At 32.3% G+C, this 23,564-nt stretch overlaps 1 protein-coding gene across 1 annotated transcript in view; it reads left to right on the forward strand.

Annotated features, from left to right (window-relative positions):
- Nucleotides 1-23,564, forward strand: part of BANK1 (B cell scaffold protein with ankyrin repeats 1) — a 388,904-nt gene that overhangs the window by 60,454 nt on the left and 304,886 nt on the right. The window contains exon 2 of the mRNA XM_074275760.1: nucleotides 2,363-2,761. Within this exon, the coding sequence (XP_074131861.1) occupies nucleotides 2,363-2,761 (399 nt within the window). The remainder of the gene's footprint in view (nucleotides 1-2,362; nucleotides 2,762-23,564) is intronic.

Genomic DNA, 23,564 nt, shown 5'->3' on the forward strand with positions numbered 1-23,564 from the left:
TTGTTATTGATATAGTCAATTATACTAATAGTTTTCCTAATATTGAACCAGCCCTTCATTCCTCGTATAAATTCTATTTGGTCATAGTGTATTGTCCTGGGGATATTTTCTGTAATCTTTTTGCTAATATTTTATTTAAGATTTTAGCATCAATGTTCATTAGGGAGATTGGTCTATAATTTTATTTCTGTGTTTTCAACCTACCTGGTTTAGGTATCAGTACCATGTCATAAAAAGAGTTTGGTAGGACTACTTCAATCCCTATTGTGAATCTCCCTCCAAAGAGTGAGCTTTTATATGCTCTCTAAAGGTGTGAGTATAATGTGTGGATCAATGAAAGAACTCTCTTAAAGGTGTAAACTGTTTTAAAGGTTTGAACTCCTTTAAAGGTGTGAATTCTGAACTAGAGAATTGTTAAGTACCATGCTAAATTAGATAATTATATCCATTCCAGTGACTTAACACCTTGTAAGAATCCTAACATGGGGGGATATTTTTGTTTTAATATATCTTTTCTTTCTGCCATGAGTCATCTATTGGAACAAAGATTAATAAAGATATATTCATATAAATAGAAATATTAAAAACTATTCAATCAAATCAATTAAAATGTCAACTGTGCCTGAGAATAAATGCAGTATTCCATTATCAGTCTCTCTACCACTGCAGAAAGGAGAGAGGAGTTGGCCATTAAAATATATACATGTTATTCAATTTTTAAAATCCTGTCTCTATCTATGTCTCTCTGTATCTGTCTTTGTCTCTTTCTGTCTGTGTCTCTCACACATATGTGTGTGTTTATGTCATACACACATATACATGAGAAAGGGAATGGAAGACAAGTAGAATGCCCATAAAAACCAGCTTACTATGGTACTGGACTGAGGACACATGTTTAAAAAATTTTAATTAAAAGATATAATAGTTGCTTTTTTGGTGACTATATCAAATCAATGTCTATATTTCTGTTATTTCTGCTCTCACTCTGGTTATAATTCTGTCTTTTGGAATTCTTCAGTTTTTCCTCCTCTGATTAAAAAATATAATATTGAAGAAATAAATCTTACTCCATCATAGACAATAAACATAGATTTTCAAAAATATCAGTAGTTATACAAAGAATAGAAAACCTTCCTACTTCCTATGTTGTATAAATGCAATAGGATTTTGATTTATGATTTCATTACTCTGAGCTTAGATTGGCTAATCTTATTCTGTGGATGAAATGTACTCTTATTTATTTTATGAAAGACAGTTTGTTGACATGAATGTTCTTCAGTTTAATGAGTTTTGAATAGACACTAAGTTTTAGGAGTTAGAGAATAATTAGTATATGGTTATCAAATATAACTATCCAATTGCTTTTTATGATAGAATTTCAAAATGAGCTTGGACTTAATGGGTGTTTATAATATGTATTACCATTTGTTTGTGTTCGCGACCTAGAATTTTCTATTTTTAATAGATATTTTTCAAATGTTTTAATTGTCTCTCAATAGCCATTTGCTTTATAATTAAAACTTTTTAAAGTGAAAAAATTCTGAATTTTGAGTTGCAATTTTTATTTGTTTTTTTTTTCATTAAATTATCTATGCATGCTTCCAAGTATTAATGACATTAGTCTATTAAAAAAGAAGGTAGCTAGGTCAATTACTTTTTCTGAGATGACCATATTGGTTTGATTTGTGTATCAAGTATAAGTGCAAAGCCATTACTTTATTCAAGGTTTCATATTCATAAAAGGAGAAAAAATGAATGAATAAAAAGGCATTTATTAAATACTTATTTTAAGAAATGATTAATTAAATAAGTTAAAGGAAAACTCATGAGAATAAATAAAATGTCTGTCTTAAGTTTTGTGCATCGTTTACACATACAGATTCATATAGAAGATAAAATTGAAATAGTTTCATATAGAAAAGAAAAACCTGAAATGAAATGTAGTGCTACTCTTTATATATTACATCAAAATGCACTGTGATTTTCTTAAGCACTTAACAGGTTCAAAAAATAAGGGATAAGGATGAAATGTATTTTGCCACCAATTTCTCTTTCTTATATGGGCTCATCAAAAGGAGAGATGATACCATACCAGCATGACATATTTTTTCTTCCCTTGCAATGATGAAAATGATGTACTTTAATTGGGGTTATGAATATAGAGAATAATTAGAATACTTTCCCTGCAGAGGTTAGAGTAGATTAGTCTGGCTATCACAATAGAATTTACTTAATTTTTACTGTGACAAATAATTGGGAATCTAGTCTGGATAATTTATTTAGGGTTTCCAGAGAAGAAGGCTATAATGAGTATGCAGCTTTTCAAATACTGGAAGATGGCTTGTGTTTTGTCTTTTCACAGAAAATATGAAGATCTTGCTGGTGCTATACGAACAGGAAGCCAAGGAATGGGCTCTGTATTTGAGAGATGTCCTACTCCATGTTGTGAAGATGGAGGCAATAATGTTATATAGCTTGACTAACTCCTCTGCCCAACATTTGGAATTACTGGATTTAAATGCTTACAAATGCAAACTACTGATATTATCAAATAGTCTCCTGAAATGCCTGACCCCTAGGAAATGCCGGTTTTTGGACACACTGCTCCATTCACCAGAAAGTGTAGTCATCTTGCTCTGTGGAGTAAAGAGTTCAGATGAGCTTTATGAATTATTAACCATCTCCCCAGACAGCCAGGAGATCTCCACTGAGCAGGAGCCTGAAGATTACATCTCAGTTATCAGGAGCATCATAGAAAGAGGTACTGTTTATCTAATCTACTAAATTTTAAATTCAGCTCTCTTTCTTTTAGCTGTTATAAATTATGATGTTAGGTCAAAAAAGAAAAAGAAAAGAAAAGAAAAGTGCATAATTAAATGATATTGTACCATTTCTTTCAATGTAATCAAAGCTACTCTTTTGTATCTGTTCTGGTCAATCCTTGCAACTAAGTTTAAAAAACAAATATTTGTTTTATTTGATAGCCCTATAAATAACAAATCCTTTTAGGATTAGGAGAGGAGGAGTCCCTTTATTAGTTGACCTGTTCTGACTCATTCATTGCCTGCAGTAAGGATGGGGGTGACCAATAGCAGTGCCATGGGGCAGAGCTACCATAAACAGAAGTGCTGATAATGGCTTAATAATAATAATAACCTCTTAAATAATTTTAATTACATTTTTTGATTTCCTATCACCTTCATTTCCAAATACAATTCTCTTTCCTCCACCTTCAAATAAAAAATAAGAATAAAAGAAAGAATTAAAAAGGAAAAGTAAAAATGCAGTTCACAATAAAACATCTTAGTTTGACAGTATATGCCCTGTTCTGCATCTCTAGTCAGTCATTTCTTATCTCTTTTTCAGTCTTTCGCATCCAAATGTTTCAATTCTTGGCTATATGCTATAAAAATTAAGATCATGAATATATACCCTTTTTCTGAGGTGGATCTATATACTTATTGTTATAAAGATGTCTCAGGAAGTAAATACTATCTACTAAAACAAATCTGCAGCTTCTTACATCAACCTAAGCCTTCTTGATTCTTAGATAACTCTTTTTTCACAGTACTACACTGATTCTCTCATGGTGTTGCTGTTATTATTTAGTCCTATCTGTCTTATGGTTTTGTTTTTTTTATGGTATAGTTGTGATGAGGGCTTAGTGATTGACTTCAATGTGCACTGATTGTATGAATCCAACATAGATTGTGATAGTGTATCTCAATTATGAGGAAAATGTAGTAAGGTTAGATGACTAATTTTTGTGTCTCTATCATTTTGTTCTCCCCCAAATTATTCAAATTGTTGAAGATAGCAAAGGAAAATTATTATTAGAGCAGTACTTTTAATTCTCAAAAAACAATGTATATAATTTTATGGAGTATAGATAAATGAAAAGGTACATAACATAATTTGCTCTGAATTTCACAGAAAGATAAGAGCATTTAATAAGTATTACTAAGTGCTAGGCACTGCACTTGGGATAACGGAAACAAGAAAACAAGATTATCCCTGAACTCAGGAATCTTTCATTCTAATGGGGGAAAATAAGGCATCAAGGGGAAAAACTTGACAAGGGCAAGGCAGCAGGTGTGGAGGAGATGGAGCATTCTGGTAAGTGTTAGGGAAGGTAAGTGAGAAGTGAGCACCATAGCTGATACTTCTGATAACGTGTTAGCATTCATCATTGTCTTGACCCCAGGATAGAGTCTTCCTCAGAGGAACAGATCACCTGGTATAGAGAGGGAGCATATTAGAGAGTGAATCTAGAAGACAAAATTTGCTGGTCTTCTGTAATGATCTCTTTTTTTCCCTTAAGGTATATTAACCATCTTCTTAATAATATGTTCTGAAACTTTGCCAGGAAGTGGTCAAACTCAGAGGTGCTATGTTTGAGGTTTTGAAAAATCAAATAGTATTTTCTCTTTCCCATATTTATAACATTTCCCTTGTTCTTCAAGATCTATCAGAGGTCATTGCTCAGTAACTCTCCAGTCACAGATATTTCCAGTGATACAGCAGGTACCTAGAAGTAACAGATTCCTGGGCTTTATCATGCAGAATAATATAGCTACCACAATATTTTAGAAAACTCACTTCTTTTTGTATCACTTCCTAATCATGGGGTTCAGACTAACATTTCTTTGCAACTGTTGTCCTGAACTTCCAATTATGTCTGTTCTGGCATTATCATCTTATTAGCCCATGGAAGGCATTGTCTAAAACTGATTTTTTTTTCCATTTCTTCCCTGATCACAAGCTATTTCTACCTATTGTCTTCCCTGTTTATTTCAACAGTGCTTAACTCTTGCTCAGAAACCTGAGATCATGGTTTTTGAGTCCATCTCTATCTACCTATCTACATGGGTCCTTCAAAACCTACTCTTCCTTTTTATAATAATTTCCTTTCTTATAGCTTAATTTTAGTAGTAGTCCCTTAACTATTCTAAAGAGGCAATATAATATAATACAGTGCTAGATTTGGATACTATCCATGCATCCTTCTCCCTCTCCCTCTGCCTCTCTATCTCCCTCTCTTCTTCTCTTTCTCTCCCTTTCTCTTTATATGTATGCATATATATATATATGTATGTGTACATATAAATATATGTACATATACATTTATGAAGTAAATACAAAGTAAATATGTGTATGTGTTTGTATTACTATGTTAACTTATATAATTAAATGCACATTCTATGTATGTGTATGTGCATATAAATGTATGATTTCATATGCATATATGTTTATGTATACATTGTGATTATATGTATAATTATGTATATATGTTTATTTCTATTTCTCTATACATGTACATACAAACATATATACAAACATACATGTGTATGTGTGTGTGTATGTGTAGGCTTAATAGAGTATAAGTTCCTTTAAAGAGCAAGGATTGTTGTATTTCCACAGCATAGTGTTTAAAACTAGTGTAGATATTTAATAAATGTTAATAATGTTTAATAATGTTAATAATTTTGAATCATTGAAGTGAGGAAAACCTGAGTTTTAATCCTATTATATATACTATCTATATTACTATGGGTAAGTGATTTAATCCCTGAAATGCTTGTAAAGTGAGAATAATAATCTGTGCCAATTTCTTAGCGCTCCTATGAGGCTCAAATAAAGTAATGTATATAAAGCACTTTGCAAAACATTGAGTGACATATGCATGTCAATTATTGTTAGCACTATCATTGCTGTTAGTATTATTCTTATTTCCTTCAGCTTCTCCTTACTTCCTATTTATCCTATAAGCTGTTCCCGAATTTGTCACATCACTGTCCTGAAAAGAAATATTTAGTAGTTTTTCATTGCCTACTAAGCCCCTAAATCATAGCCAGATGCCAATATCTCTTTACACTCTTCTCTGCCATTGCAGTATCTTACAATCTCTGTACTCTACCTAAAAAATTCTATTCTCTCACCATAATCTTCCCTTTATCTACAAAGCCTCTGGACTTTGTCATAAGGGATAGAATTCTAACACTAACTCTGTGACCAGAGGCAAATTTCTTAATCGCTGAATTTTTCTCATTTGTTAAATGATAGTAATTAGGCATTAGCTATCTACATAGACAGAAATGGTTTCTCATCATATCAATTAAATTATGATCTCCTTGAGGTCAAGAACATTGTTTCATGTATATTTGTTTTCTCTATATGAGACAGCATTGTGCCTCATCCATGAAGAACATTCATATATTTCTTGCATTAATGAACACATGAGACAGAAAACTCTCTCATCCATAGGTTAAATAGAATTATGAGGAAACAAATACTCAAGAGCATTATGGATGGTATGAGATATTAGAGGAAAGACTGATCCCAAATTTCACTGGGCATATTTGGAAGTTTTATCTAATCCATATCCATGAGGTACATCTTAATACTTATCTCTGGTGATCTCAAGAATTATTTTTTTCTCTTTATTTTGCTTTTTAAATTTCATTTCCTTTCATCACCAGAAAGCATTCCATTAATGAAATCATTATATTTTGCCTGAGGATTTGTAGGCACTTTAGCAAAAATTTAAAAACAACATGTCTTAGTGATACCAATTATTTCAAAGGGTATTGGCTTAGAAAATTCAAAAGAAGAGAGAACATCTCCTGAAACATTTGAGATATAATCACTCACTTTCCTTAAGGAAGCATTCAATGATCTCTATTGAAAAAATGGGCCAATTGACAACCTGCTATCTGAAAAACCTTGTCTTTTACATCTGTTTTTCTGGTTCTCTCCAACTCTATTACCAGCAAATGTCAATTAACAAAAAAAGTTCGGTGAACATATTTATTTTATTAAAAAAACAAAACAAAACAAAAAACATATACTTGTGTTGCCATGGGATTTTTGAACTTGGTTTTTAAATTATCATACATTTGAGTACCTGTGACATGAATTATTAGGTGTACTTGAAATCAGAGTTCAATCAAAAAGATTAATTCCATATACTAATAGATTTTTTAAAGGGAAATTAACAAACATTTATTAAGGACCTACTATGTTCAGGAATTGAGCTAAGTAGTTTTGTAAATATTATCTCTTTATTCTCAAAAAATGTCTGTTATCTCCATCTTATAATTGAAAAAACTGAAATAGACTTTCCTAGGATTACTCAGCTAGTAAGTTGTCTGAGGCCAGATTTAAATCCAAATATTCCTTACTCCAGACCCAGGGTTTTATCCACTGAGATATCTAGGTAATTAAAAAATGAACAGTACATTATATAGACACATTACATTTAGATATATGCACACACTCATCTTCTATTTTATAGATAGATCTTATATGTACACACAAGTTATATTATGCATACACAAGTATGTATGTATATAGTGTGTATGTTCAATATATGTATTTCTATATATATGTATATCTATGCACATGAATGTATTTACACACATATATGTGCATAGGCATATATGTATGGAGAGTGAAAGATCTATCTATATCTGTCAATCTATATATCAATGGAACTATACCTGTGATTTCACTGATATAGAGAATTCCTGGGTAAAGAAACTTTTTTGGTTAAATTATGGTGGCACTTTCTTTAAAATATACAATTTTAATAATTTTCCTTGAGACTTAAAGGTTGTGCCTTGCTCAGTATCAAATGGATTCTTCCGACTTTGAGGTTGGATCTCTAGGCATCCATTAGAGCCATCTCTCATTTATATTCATAACTACATCTTTATCTATATTTATGTATATATATATATATATATATATATATATATATATATATGTGTGTGTGTGTGTGTGTGTGTGTGTGTGTATGTGTGTGTGTGTCCATATATCACATATAACTTTATAATTTATATAATAAAATGAAGCATTTAAACAATGGTAACATTGCATTACTTACCTGTATAATATGGAGTGACCGTAATATTGTTGAAATTATACGATTGTTTTAGCATGTCTTATAAGAAATTATCTTAATAGGATCTAAAATGGCTGTTCCTTATAGAAAATTGAAGATTCCAGAGTGTATTTCTTTGGGAGAAAAAGTATTCTGTATGTGTGTGTGTGTGTGTGTGTGTGTGTGTGTGTGTGTGTGTGTGTTTATGTTTGTGTTATTATTTTCCAAAGATCTCAATTGGAAGTCTTCTGATCCACAATTAGCACCTCCTTTATTTTCTCCATAACTTAAAAATTTTGTTTACCTCTTTGGTCTTTGTATGTACCCTTTTACTTTACTAGCACAGAGCTGTTGCATATGATTGTGCTATGATCAATGGACCAAAATAATAATAATAATAATAATAATACTGGATGATTGGTGTGATCATTTCAACCAAATTAGGGTATTCTTTGGATTACTATTTGGTCAATTCTGTTGTTGCATAATTACTTTCTTATTTAACAAAAACTTTCAAAGTAATTATGCCATGGCTATGAACATAGTCTTAGTAAAGTCTTTTAGTTACTTATGTTAAAAAAAAAAAAAAAAAAAAAAAAAAGACTAGGTAAAAGAGATAAAAAACAGATTTTTCACATGGCTCAATGGCTATGCTTGTTTTTTTTTATTTTTTTAAGTCAGGATTTCCTTTCTTTCATGAATGTTTACATAAAAATTATTTATTTTTCCTTTTTAGCATCAATACTGAGCATGCCTTATTTTCCCTGAAACTCTAGGAATGTCCAATAGGAAAATTTATTGAAGCCTTCAGTGTTTTCTTTAGATACATTTTTATTTCCCTTCTTCCTTTATGCATTTCTAAATAGAAATGAGCTTTCTAGAGAATATAGAGTTCTTATAGAATGAGAAGAATTGAAGTTGATGCTCAATAGTGCATATATATATATATATATATATATGTATATATATATATATATATATATATATTTTTTTTTTTTCATTCCAGGGCTCTTTCCCATCTCTGAACAATTTCCTTCCTTTCAGGGTTGTCTCATATATCAAAATCTTAATGCTATCATTTCACATCTGCTGCCCAGAGGAATCAGTCTAGATCTCTTGCTTTGTACTATCCATTGTTTCCTGTGAATTTGTAGTATCTGTCTATTTACCTAAATCTTTGATTATCTGAGCTATGTAATCATAATGTTGGGTTTTGTAGCCTTCTAACAGGCATCTGCTTTGCTAGAATTTTTTGCCCCATAGCATGCTGTGTTATCCAACATATTGGTTTTTTGAAGTAGTAAAGACTACTTCACCTTGACTTTCGAGTTTTTAAAATATTTTACACAAGGAGTTTTGCTTGTTCAGGCATTTTTCAGCCATGTCTAACTCTGTATGACTCATTTGAAATTTTCTTGGGAAAAATAATAAAGTAGCTTGTCATTTCCTTATCCATACCATTTTATAAAAGAGGAACTGAAGCAAATGGAGTTAAGTGTCTTGCCCAGGATCATATGGCTAGTTAGTGTTTGAGGCCAGACTTATACTCGGAAAGATGAATCTTCATAACACTAAATCCAGATTTCCCTCTACTGCACCAGCTAGCTGCCCTCCAAACTTCACAAAGACTGGAAAATAACTGGAGGGAATCGACAATAACAAAATGGAATAAATAAGAGAAAAATAGAACTAACCTAAAGCAAAAAATTGTTCACTTTGAAATGCACAATATTTTTCTTTCTTGAAGAAAAGTTTACCTTCTTCATTATGCTAATAGTTAAATAGTTAAATAAAATTTGTTCATGTTGACAAAAGACAATAGGAAAATAAATGATATACAGATATTTAAAAGTTATGCATCAGGATAGATCTAGATTGAGACACCACCATAAAAATTACAAGAGAAAAATGATATTTCTATCTTTGAAATTTCTAAAAGAAAAGAGCTTTTGTTTTTCCAATATATAAAAAATTAAGAGTATTATTTTAGAATTCTTTACAATCCCATTCCCTTGTATTGGGGCAGATAGATGCTGCAGCAGATAGAGTGCTGGACATGGAGTTAAAAACTCCTCTTTCTGCGTTCAAATCTGGCCGTTTGACACTACCTATATGATCCTGGGCAAGTCATTTAATCTTATTTGCCTCAGGTTCCTCATTTACAAAATGAGCTGGAGAAGGAAATGAGAAATCATTCCAATATCTTTGCCAAAAAAACTCCAAATGAAACCACAAAGAATCAGTTGTCATTGAAAAATGACTAAACAAGAAAACCCCTTGTGTAAAATATTTCGAAAATTTTGAAACCTGTCTTTTTGTTAAAAACTTTTGGAGCAGCAATCTTGCCCACACATATTATAATGTTTCCAAATTGTTACTTTGTTACTTAGTGAGAACTTAGGCTTTCTCTCTCTCTCTCTCTCATTCTCTCTCTCATTCTCTCTCTCTCTTTTCTCTCTCTCTCTCTCTCTCTCTCTCTCTCTCTCTCTCTCTCTCTCTCTCTGTGTGTGTGTGTGTGTGTTGTGTCTCTTTCTCTTTCTCTCTGTCTCTCTTTCTCTGTCTCTCTCTCTCTGTCTCTCTCTCTCTCTGTGTCTCTCTCTCTCTCTCTCTCTCTCCTCTCTTCCTCTCTCTCCTCTCTCTCTCTCTCTCTCTCTCTCTCTCTCTCTCTCTCTCTCTCTCTCTTTCTCTCTGTCTCTCTGTCTCTCTCTGTCTCTGTCTCTGTGTCTCTCTCTTTCTCTCTCTCTCTCTTTCTCTTTCTCTCTCTCTCACCTTTCAGTTGAATACAGATAACTTCACAGTATAGAGACAAACACCACACTTGAGAGACAAGTTCATTTTCATAACTCCATACTTAATGATCTTTTAATTTAGGTAACAATTAAGCCACTCAGAATATAAGCTAATAATGATAATTCTGCACATTAAAGCACAAAAGGTGGTGCCATAATTTTCTTAATTTGAGAATTTATTAGCATTTAATAAATCAACAACTGCCAGCTATTAAGTAGAGGAATTGAATATGGACTTGGTTTTTTTCTCTTCCTAAGGAACTAATAGTTTATTGTAACTTCAGAACTTCAATTAAAATGATGTATTGATCAAAAAGCACATTACACAAGCAGTCTGAATTATAAATGTAAGTCCAGGTATCTGTAATCATATGCTGGGGCACTTCCAAAGTAAATTTCTATGTCTCACAACTCTTAGAACTGCATGTTCAATAAAGTAGATTGATTTGTTCTTTGGGGCCATGAGTTTTTGGAAACTATATTGCTTTTGTGAACTGTGATGGACTGAAAAAGCCAGGTTCTAGTGAAAATATTTTATGCCCAAATGTAATGGCACATGTGCATGTACCCTTATGCTTTTGTGTTTTCTCATGTTTTTTCTTTTTCTTCTTCTATTCTTCAGGAATTCTTTAATACTTCAAGGATAAGTACCTACTGTTATGGATAATACCTCTACTAAAGCAGATAGACCTATAACTTAATCATTGAAAAGTTGCTGCTGCCAAAAGTTCATTATCCTGTGGCCACTCTGGTGATGAGTCTGCCTGAATTAAATTACACTAGACTTCAGGCATGAGCCATACAATTTATCATGGAATTTCTATTAATCAATCAACAAGAATTTATTTACTGTGTATCAGGCATTGCGCTAAGATGTAGAAGTAATGAACATATATATGTAGATATATGGATTATAAAAGTGGATCATGTTTTCAGGAAACTTTCATTCCACTGAGGGAGACTAGCAGATTAGGTAGCTGGAGGGAATAGGAAAAACTCATCAAAGGATTGCAATTTTAGTTGAATCTTGGATGTGATAGTAAGAAGGAAGAATATTCCATGCCCATGATAAGGTATGAGAATGGAAGGTGAAACATCAAGTATAAATAAGAGCAAGAAAGGTATCTCATGAATGATAAATAATGCATAATAAGCCTGGAAGAGAAGGTTTTAGGGAAGCCTGTGCCCAAGCCTATGGATCCCTTCTCAGAATTAAGTTTTTAAATGGAGGACATTAAATACATAGAATTACAAAGGAAATTATAGTTTATTGAGCAGGGAAGTGACATGGTTGAACTTGTGTTTTAGGAATATGATTTTGGCAGCTTTCTGGGGAGTAAATTGGAAAGGAAAGAGCCAAGGTAGGGATACCAGTTAGGAGGCCATTATAATTGTTCAAAGGAGAGGTGTTGAGAGTCTGAACTAAGAGGGATATGGATGGAGATTAGAAGATAGATATAAGAGATGTTACTGAGGTAACTTAAACAAGACTTTGCAAATGATTGACTACATAGGTCAAAGAAGAGTAGGAGTTAAGTATTACTCCAAAGTGGCAAAACCTGATGCCTGGAAACATGGAAGCTTCTTGTGAACCTTCCAAATGTTGCACTCCATTGACAGAGCATTCAAAAGCATTTGTAGGGAGTGGGACAATGATTAGCATTGAACTTGGAGTCTGGAAAACCTGAGATTACATCCTGCTTCAGATATTTCCTTATTGTATGACCCTCGGAAAGTAATTTAATTCCTCTGTTTTAGGGATAATATTACATGGTAGTTGTCAGGATCAAAGAGATATAGCATGCTCTTTAATAACTTGCTCTGCAAGCCTTTAAGTACTAATTATTGTTGTCATTATTACCAAATCCAAGCTCCCCTTCATGACTCAAGGAGGCATTATATTGACTATTTTCTTATTCTATTTTCCTTTCATTTAAAATTTTTCCCAAATGTAACTTTTTAGGATCATTCTTAAATAGAACAAAGATAAAACTTATTCAGATGTCAAAGATTTAATGGAAGTTCAAAAAATTGTGTGGCATCTGTTATTTTATTTTTTAGTTTAATTTGGGATGCATTTCACATCTTAACAAAATAATGTGAAGAATGACTTATGAGAATAGTTGTGTTATATAGTATCTCATTGCTTCTGGTCTTTGAATGGCAATCTTCCGAACCCTTCTTGTCCCAATCTGTACCAACTTCAATTCTATTCTTCTATCAAAATTAACTCCTTCTCCCTATGTTCTCTCTCTCTCTCTCTCTCTCTCTCTCTCTCTCTCTCTCTCTCTCTCTCTCTCTCTCTCTCTTTCTGTGTCTCTCTGTCTCTGTCTCTCTATATCTGAGTCTCTCTGTGTCTCTATGTCCCTGTGTCTGTCTATCTGTCTGTCTCTCTATCTCTCTTCTCTCTCTCCTGGCATTGTGCAAGGTGAAAGATAACCATTTAAAAAGCCAATCAGAACTAACTTGTTAATGTATTCTGTTTCCTAAAATGAGTAACATCAGATCATGCTGTTTACAATACCTCCACCCAAACATGCAGTTTAAAATGCTGCCAATTTTGTATCTACCTGACTACTCATTGTGTCTAGCTTTATTATAGCATTTTACCTAAGGCTGTTTTTTTTTTTTTAATCTACCTGAGTTTACATAGTATTGACTATTTATAAGCTAATATCTAATGATGCTTTGTAGAAAATAAAACAGTGAAATAAAAGTATAAATCATTCTGTTTTTGTTTTCAAATAAAATTTTGAAATTTATGTACCTGTCTTTGTGACCTCGGTTACATATAGATAAAATAAGATTAATTTTAACTCTGATGTTTGTTTCAGAGTATTTTATTCCTGATCATATCCCTGCTTACTGGTCATAATGATTGTTTTCCTAACTATATTTCTATATATTATTTTCTCATCCTGAGAAGCAATGTAAATTAATGGATAGCTAGCTCAGTATCCAAAAGACCTCCATTTTAATTTTGACTATCACATAGTGCCTGGATAGACCTTGGCAAATCAATTAATCTTAGAATGACTCATGCAGTCCTCTAGGACTATAAATTACAGAATGTTTTCCAATCTGCATTGGTAAACAGAAATATATCCACCAAGAGTTCCTGTATCTCTTTTCAAACTTCTTTCTGATATTTCTTCATTTCTATTTAGATTTATTCACCTCCTTCACCGCACATAAAAGAACCCTCAAAAGGTAAATAAGATTATTGTGGTTGTCAAATAATCTTCTAAAGGGTAGTTTTACCTCAAACACTATTTTCCTAAATTGTTGTTTCATATGAGGGAGGTAAGTGAACTTTAGCTCTCTTCATCATTCTGAGATACAAGAAGTGGTTTCAATTATATTTAAAAATAAGTAAAATACAAGTCCTAACTTCAGCTATGTCAACAAGTAGAAAGTAACAAGTTTCAATTCATGGTAGCAGATGGATTTGCCTATGACTTTATAAGATCTATTTTCTATTAAAATTACACAGTTCTGGCCTATACTAAATGATTGTAGTTTCCTTTTGAGTTACAATTGGAACATAGGGATCAGAATGAAATTGACACCATACCCCCAACTTTAAAAGTTCCAGACTCGTGAGATTAGGCCATATCCATATTTTATTTCTCAATGTTAATGTTTGCTTTGGGACCATTACACTATCAAATATATTCATAGGGATGTAGGTAATACTTATCCATCTCCTTAATAGCTTCCCATTTGAGGAGGCTGGCTCTGCATGTTCTAATACTTACCACTTATGCAACATTCCTCTTTTTCAAAGCCCTCTACAGAAATTAAGAGCAGACTTGCACAAGAAAACAGTAACTGTGAAAAATGTTTTCTAGTTCTAGATCATTACACACACACAGCTTCTACATAATAAATAATCACACTCTTTTTAACTCTCCTTGCTCCATTCTTATCAGGGGTTGAGCTGTGAAAGGCACCCCTCTGAGAAGTATTTATCCATTCTGTAGTTAAGACTACCCTATGCAAAATTTGGCTTGTTTTGAGATTAAGCCAAGAGTAGTTTTAAAAGAGAACAACAGGGTTTCTCCTCCCACAACATTACAGGAATACTGAAAAGCTTTGTACAGTGAATAAAAATGTATTCCTACTCATAAACAGTCTTATTACTCATGAGCTTTATTTCTGTTACAGAAAATTAAGTTATATTCCCCTGCTGAACTTATTTGCCCCATCTCAACTCAGTAGGCATTCTTTATGACTCAGTTTTTTATCAAGAAATTCTCTAGTATCTGTCAATATCCTGGCTCATCAATCATGTGAATGAATGGTTCAATTCAAGTATCAACATTCATTAAGTGCCTACTATGGACCATGCAGTGTGGATAGCATTACAAAGACACAGATAAAGACTCTGATCACACTTTCTCACTTCTGGATGTTTTTCTTTGTATGTTTCTCACTATACCTCCTTAATGATTGAGAGGTTATTCATTTATGAGTAAAAGGAAATTGTTGTGGTCAGAAACATACTGAGAGAGGAGAATGGGAGATTTTGACATAGAGGTTCCATGACTACTTATCAAATGTTATAAAAAGGACTTAGTAGTCTGTTATATCAGATTAACGTTGATCTCTCAGGTGCCTTTATATTTCTTAGTTTCTGTTAGTCAATGGAAATTCTAAGTCATACAAAAAAATAGTTTGACTCATCCTGATAGTAAAAAAGGACAAGGGGAAAAGGTACTGGAATAATATGTTAGTGCCTACTATGTGCTAGACACTGTTAAGTACTTGATAAATACCAGAATCTTCAAATTATAGAGTAGTAAACTGTTTTTAGGTTTCTGGAGAAATTCTTGCTTTAAAGAAATGGATGATAAATACCTACAAAGATTTTAAACAGGACTACTAAACTGTGGATGTTGTTAGTGGTTCAACGTCAGTATTGCTGAAGTATTGCTGGGTTATTTCTCCTTATAGTTTATTAAATAGAAAATGATTTCTTGTCTAATGTGATATAGTGGGGATGCTATTGGTTTGTCTTAGATGGCTGTTTGCTTCCAACTCACAAAGTTTGTTAGTCAGAAATTTTGTATTTCTATGAATTCTGAGTTAGGAAAACTCATCTTCTTAGTTCAAGTCTTGCTTCAGATACTCACTAGCTGTATGACCCTAGGCAAGTTACTTAGCACTGCTCAGTTTCTTCATCTATAAAATGAACTGAAGAAAAAATGGCAACAAATTATTGGCAAAAATTGCCAACAAAAGCCTAAATGGCATCATGAAGGGCCATGTGCAACTGAAACGATAGAGCAACAACAAGCTATTTTCAAATCACAAAGGGAATTAAGACAAATATAGACTTATGTTTTGATCTATTTTATTGTGGTTTTGATCTATTATATTGGTTTTGAGAGAGGAAAAAAGGGGGAAGTGAAAATGAAAAATCCTAAGGAAGAAATTAGGAAAAAGGAGAAATTGATCATTTTATATAAATGGCATATGCAAAGAAAAGAGTATCCAAATGTGGAGAAAATGTATGTGTTGGGGGCGGAGAAGGTAAGAGGCAGTAATTCATGAAGCTCATGCTCATTTGACCCCCAAAAAAGAAAGATTGAATATATGAAAAAGAGGCAGGGGAAGGAGAGAAGGGAGAGAGAGAGAGATTTTTCATACAAGAACTTTAAACTCAATAGATTAGAGGGAAAGGAAATGTCAGAGGGAAGATAGAGTCACACTAGTAAGCAAAACACAAGCTTTTGGAGGGGGAAATCATAAAGGGGGAATCTAAAAAGTGAGATAAGATGTAAAAGAAGCAAGATTAAGGGTATCTAAATTCTTCATTAAAAAAAAAAAAAAAGATCAGATAAATATTTAGAATGCACCTTAAAAAAAAATAATAATAATAATCAGAAAAACCCAAACACAAAAATTATGAAAATCAAAGAAAAAAATAAAAATAAACAAATTTGGAAAAAAAATGCAGTGAATTAATAAATAAAACTAAGAGCTGGTTTTTGAAGGAACCTTTAGATAATTTGATTTTTTTTTTTTAAACTTAAGGAAACCTATGCTGCCAATTTGAAAAAAAAAATGAGAAAGGATAAATTTCAACAACTGAGGCAGGGAAATAAATGAAATGTCAACTCAACAGATAAATTAAATATCTTAACATCTACAAAATATATAATATCCTAATTAATAGAACAAAAAACAGATTATTTAAAACCTCAGTTTCAGGGGAAAAAAATTATACAATCTATAAATATTATAAGGAGGAAAAACATCAGAACCAGATGGATTTACAAGCAAGCCCTATTAAATATTCAAAGAACAATAAATAACAATATTATATAAACTCTGTAGAAATAGGAAAGAATAGAAGTCAAATTCTATCTGTGATCAAATATGATCTTATTATCTAAATGAGAATGAGACAAAAAAAGAGAGGAATATAAATGAATATTTTAAATGAATATCACCAGAAAAAATCTTAATTAAAACATTAGCTAAGAGGGTACCAAGTACCAAGCTACTCTATGACTAAGTTAAATTTATGTCAAGTTTTATATAGAAAATAATAAACAAAGTAGGCCATATTAATAATAAGAACAACAGAAATCACAGATTATACAAGTAGATACAGGAAAAAAAAAGCTTGACAAAATTCAACAAATTTCTTAAAAAAAAAAAAACAATAACAAAAACAAATAAACACTGGAAAGCATTGATGAGGGTCTAGTAGTAGAGAATTGAGGTAGAATCCCCTCTGGTCAGCACAGGTCCAATGTGAAAGAATTCACAAACCTGAAATCTGTATGTGGCAAGGAAAGGGATTTTTATTGGCATTGAGAAGCCAGCTTTGCTAGGAAGACAGACTTCTTACTGGCAAAAAGTTCTGTCAGGGAAAATGGCAATGGTTAACACTGAGAAGAGGGTATCTTCAAAGCGGGCAAGAGTTCTGGCAGGCAGCCATGCCAAGAAGAGAGCTTCTTGACAAAGCATAATTCTACTTTGGACTTCTGCAGAGATTTGGAGTTCAAAATTGTCTTTTTATAAGAAATCTGAGGCTAGGGCTTCTAGTCAATGCCCCTAGGCCTGGATTTCCAGTACTTATCTTGGAGTTTCAAACCACTCAATAGTAATAAGAGATCAGGATCTCCAAATGAATGAGACTACTTAAGTTAGAGCTACTGGGAATGGTCCTGGGCTAATCTTCATCTCAATAGAGGGTGCAGCTAGTTCCTGCCAACATTTCCAACAGAAAGAAACTATTTGACTGACCTGAAGGGTGAGTTTCTGTCAGAGGAGAGTTTCAGAATTCACCCCCAGTATTTTTCAGGATTTATCCCCATCAACATCAGATTAATTGGATCTTTCTTTGGCATAGTAAATTATATCTATCTAAAATGCAGAGTTAGGATTATTTCAATATTCAAGAGACCTTTCCAGTAAGATTAGGGATAAAGCCAGAATGGATAGTGTGATATTTAATAAAAATTTAGAAATCCTAACTGTAGTAATGGGAAAAATAGAGAGGGAGAATAAGCATGTACAAGGAGGAGAGTAAGTATAACTTTTTGAAAATATGATGATTGACATAGGAAACCTTGCAGATTCAACTAATATTTGTTTTAAACAATGAAGAACAGTAAAATAGCAGCTTATCAAAACAAAACAAAAAAAAAAAAAAAAAAACACTCCAAATCATCTTCTGACCTATAAGTGCTACTATTCAGCTTATACTACACAGAGAGCAAAGAAGCAGGGGAACAATCCTTATATTTAAAAATATCTTTTGGATTTTTTTGTTAGAATGGATGGAAACAAAGTGGGTACCCATTTAAGAAATGAATGTAATGGGATGTTATATCATTGCAATAGATGATAAAAAGAATAGCTTCAGAGAAATCTGGGGAGACCAATGAAAAGATACAGAATGAAGTGAGTGTTTAATTACACTTATTTGTTCACAAGAGAGGGTTTTCTTTTCCTTTTATTTGGAAGTAGAAATGATGAGGTTTATAATTGGGGTACCTAAATGAAATTAGGTTTAATTGAGGTCTAGTGGCAGTTTTGGGGTACAGGGAGTCAAAAAGCTCCCCTGAAACCCCTTTGGATTTGCCACAAGGATATGGAGTTAAATGAGGTCTAGTAGTGGCTCAAGAGTCCCCTGTAAAGGAATTTACAGACCAGAAAGCCTAGATTGATAAAAGAGGTTTATTATGGGGTTTGGAAGCAAGGTTAAAGTCTATTTAGTAAAAAGTGTTGAGTAAAGAGAAGAGGGCACCAGAACCAGTGTTCCAGTGGGCAGAGATCCTTGGCATGCCAGATGTAAGGCTGCCATGTTTGGAACCTCTGCAAAGAGAAGACTCCAGCTTAGCTCTTTTATAATGAGAGATTTAGCTAAAGGGGTCTGTGAGTGATGTCCCAAGTTGGCTCAGATCTGGGTGGGGGTTGTGAGAGCCCAGATCTCCTACTGGAATTCAAAAGGGTGCTTTTGACAGGATTTGTGAATCAAAGGTCCTAGCTTCTTGAATTGATAATGCATCAGCTAGGAGGGGGTAGGAATCAGAAAGGAATAAATCAATCTGAAAGGATTAGTTTCTTAAAGGGAGCACAACCCATATCAGAAAGGTAAAATAGGAACTTAGAAAGAGTAGTGAAGCACCCTCCCCTTCATTCTGAAAAAAAAAAAAAAAAAGAAGAGCATCATTAAACCATTAAAAAATACATAAGAAAAACATCGAAATTCAAAGTGGAACATAGACAACACAGTTCCCAGTGTTGAAATATTTTTAAATTTGAGTAATGCTTTCAAAAATCCACAGTCTATATGTGTTACAGTATTATAGTTTCATATTAAATCATACTTTTAAATTTGTTTTTCTTTTCAGAAATGTTTTTTTAACACTTTGTCAAATTCATATTAATAAAACAACTTTTAAAAACAGGAATCATTTCTCTAGAAATAACTACTCAAAGAATAGGAACAAGTTTTCAAAAGAAGAAATGCAATCTATCAACAACCATATGGAAAGTTCCAAAGCAGTTATTTAAAAAAAAAAAATCTAAGAAAATTTTGATGTTTTCCTTAATATGCATCATATTGATACAGATGATAAAAGACAAAAATTACCAAAAATGCTTGATTATAACTAGTATTGTACGATGCTGTCTTTGTTGTCTTCTTAACCCTTCAAAATTACTCTCAGTGGTTTTTCCTTAAATTGAAAACTACATTTCTTTTTCTTCATTTTGTGATTTTTTGTATTGCTTATCTTGTTTTATCTAAGATTTCTCATATTTCAAATTGATTCTCTCCTTTTTCTTCAGGCTACCAATATGCTTTCTCCATTAATTATAGGAAACATACTCTGTCTTTTGGGTTTAGAAGAGAGAAATATCTCCGTTTCTTTCATATTTCCATTTCTTTTCACTTTTTTCGTCCATGTTGACATTTTCCAAGAAATAATAACTGGCTTCTTAGCCATGAGGATTTTACATGGCTACTGGAAGGTCAGGTTTCTAGTAAGTCAGTATGAAAGAGATAAAAGAGTTCCTTCTGGGGTATTCACTTGTGGTTGTTCATCAGAAATACCCTGTCTGTTGCTCTTTACCCTATTTGGGGGAGTATACAACTGAACATGGACTATATCTTGTATTGAACTAATTTGATTTCCTATAGAGAAAGATTCTTTCACTCTTCTTTTTCCTCACTGGATAAATTAAAGACATATAAACTCTATTTCTGCCTCAAGGGTGGGAGAATCAGGTTAAATTATATGATTCTATTTTTACTGGAGAGATGAGGGAGGTTTCTCACAAGTTATGTAAAGGATTTCATTTTGGAGCTAGTGAGAGGTGATGGTTACTTCATTTAAAATACTATTTTTATGTAGTGGCATGAAATTTCAAAGTCATTTTATAAATTTATTTGAAAGTATAAAATTGAAAGTTATAATGCATTCTAAAAGTTTGCATAAAATATATTGAAATGATCTGCAGTACTGTTAGGTGAATTAAATGGAGAGATAAAAATGAAGTCATTAATCTTTTAAATGTGAAAAATAAGAGTGGATGTCTGTTTAAAGCAACCCCAAAGAAACTGTCACTAGTGAATCAGAGCATTGTCATTTTGGATAAATGGAGAATCTCAGGAGTTTGAAAGCTTGAGAAAAAAAGAACCAGTAAAAATTTCTTTCTTTTGCTTTCGGCTTGGTACATACTCAGGGCTTATTTCAATACCATTATTGATTTCTGATGTTTATCAGATAGGTTGCACAATGGTTAGAGCTCTGGCCTAGCATATGGAAGCCAAGTTGAAATCTGCCTCAAATATTTACTAGCTATGTTATCCTGGGTGCATCACCAAATTACTTAACCTCTGTCTCAGTTTCCTCAACCATAAAATGGGGATAATAATAGTACTTTCTTCACATCATTGTTGAGAGTATTAAATGAGATAACATTTATAGTATTTAACAAGTGTCTGGTATATTGTAAGCATTGTATTAAGCACTTTACAATTTTTTTTCTCCTTTCCTTTTATCCTTTTAAACAAAACAGAACAGTAAAAATTGCATTATGAAGCAATGCCCCCACAACATACAAATTCTTTTTGCAATTCATTACAATGGAATAATAGTATAAGATTAGTGAAGAAAACATTTCAGATTATATGAAGACTATAATTCTTTGTTTAGAGATGCTTTAAAAGTGGAACAGGCTATGAGCTTATGCCACTAACAGTAGCTGATGCCTTAGACATGCATAGCTGGAGGTTGAGGCCATATGCTGTTTTCAATTGATCTAACAAATTCTAATTTTTTTTTTTCTGTTTCTTTAAAATCAAGCCCTTGAAAAAAAGTGGACTCTGTTGTGTTCATGAATAGGATTGTTTCCCAGGAAGTACTCACAAGATTCTAGATCTAGATGGGAACTTAGAAGCCTTCCTACTCCAACCCCCTTATTAAAAAGATAAGTATATAGATAGTATAAGTACATAGAAGGCTTGGGAAGAGAAAGAAATTATCCCAGGAAACAGACATTTTCTAATTGATAGAGGCAGGATCTAACCTTGGGTTCTCTGAATCTAAAGACAATATTTTTTTTTTGGTTTTGCATTCTTTTTTAATTAAAGCTTTTTTACTTTCAATCATTGTAGAACCTTATGTTCCAATTTTTTTTTCTCTCTCCTATCCTCTCTATCCCTTCCTCTAGACAGCATACAATCCAATATATGTTAAACATGTGAAATTCTTCTATACATATTATAATGCCACATAAGAAAAATCAAACCAAAAAGGGGGGAAAATGAGAAAGAAAATAAAATGCAAGCAAACAATAGCAAAAAAGTAAAAATACTATACTGTGATCTACACTCAGAGTTCTCTCTGATGGCTCTTTTCCTTACAAGACAATTGGCCTGAATAATCTCATTGTTGAAAAAGTCATGTCCATCAGAATTAATCATCATATAATCTTGCTGTTGCTGTGTACAATGTTCTCCTGCTTCTACTCACTTCATTCAGCATCAGTTCATGTACATCTTTCCGGGCCTTTCTGAAATCTTCCTGTTGTTTCTTATAGAACAATAATATTCCATCATTCATACACCTTAACACATAATACATATATTTGCATGTATAAACATACACACATGTGATATATACAACATGTAAAATATTTGCATGTATATGCACACACATATATATGTACACACATCACCATCCCTTCAAAAACATTATCACTAATGAGAATGAACCTACAACTAATTAAACCTTGGTTTAATGCCAGATAATTAAATTTCTATACAGTATTATCAAAAACTTGCAGACTTATAGGAGCATAAACTAGGATCTCTTCCCCATGAATGACTCACCCAAGTCTTTATCTATCTATATCTTCACATATACACACATACACACATGCATATATAAATATATATGATATATAGATTATATATATAAATACAGATAGATATAAATTAGATATATAGATACAGATAGATTAGACAACTATATAAAGATATGTATATGTGTGTATATATACATAAACACATATGTGAATATACATACATATGTCTTTATATATACATGTGCACACATATACATTTATAAATATATTTATGAGTTCAGTACTATTAAATCCAGTGTATGCTTCAAGTTTCTAGAAAGTATCCATTTTTTTTAAGGGAGAAAAAAGAATGTAGTACTATGGAAAAGATTCTTGGGTCTGAAGTTAGAGGATTTGATTTTGAATCTTAGGTCGCCTATTTCCTACCTCTGATATTGGGCTAGTAGTTTCACCTTTAAAACTTTAGTTTTCTTATATTTCAAATGAGATCTTTAGCCTGGCTGGCCTCTGAGATTAATTTTACCTCTGAATCTGTGATTCTTTGATCTTTCAATTATACTGGGACTTTATTTGGGTAAATCATTAAGAGTAAACCAGAAAATTTTTGAATATGTTGTATAGGAACTTAGTTACCTGATATTTAACCAGGGTTTAATTGGGATTCAACTAATTCTCACTAGTGAGAATGTTTATGAAAGGATGGAAAAAGTGATAGAAGGGGAAAAAAAACTGATAATATAAAAATAAATGAAAAAAACAATGTAAACATCTTAGAAATATCTTCTTGCCTTGGCATTTTTAATGTCAGTATGTTCTTAATTTCTGTAACTTTTTTCTTTCTTTTTTTTTTTTTTTTTTTTTTTTTGGATAGGATGGAGAAATAGAAAGAGGGCATAAAAATTAAGAGAACTAGGCATCTGATATGTGCTTTCTTTTTTGTGTTAATAAATAGTCAAGAATGAGCAAGCCTTCATTACAATAGTGGTTGTTGTTTGCCCTTCATTCTCAAAAAAGGAACATGATATCAGATGCTATTATATGCAAGTGAATTGGATTTA

This window comes from Sminthopsis crassicaudata, chromosome 6 (assembly GCF_048593235.1).
Source record: "Sminthopsis crassicaudata isolate SCR6 chromosome 6, ASM4859323v1, whole genome shotgun sequence".
Classification (NCBI taxonomy): domain Eukaryota; kingdom Metazoa; phylum Chordata; class Mammalia; order Dasyuromorphia; family Dasyuridae; genus Sminthopsis; species Sminthopsis crassicaudata.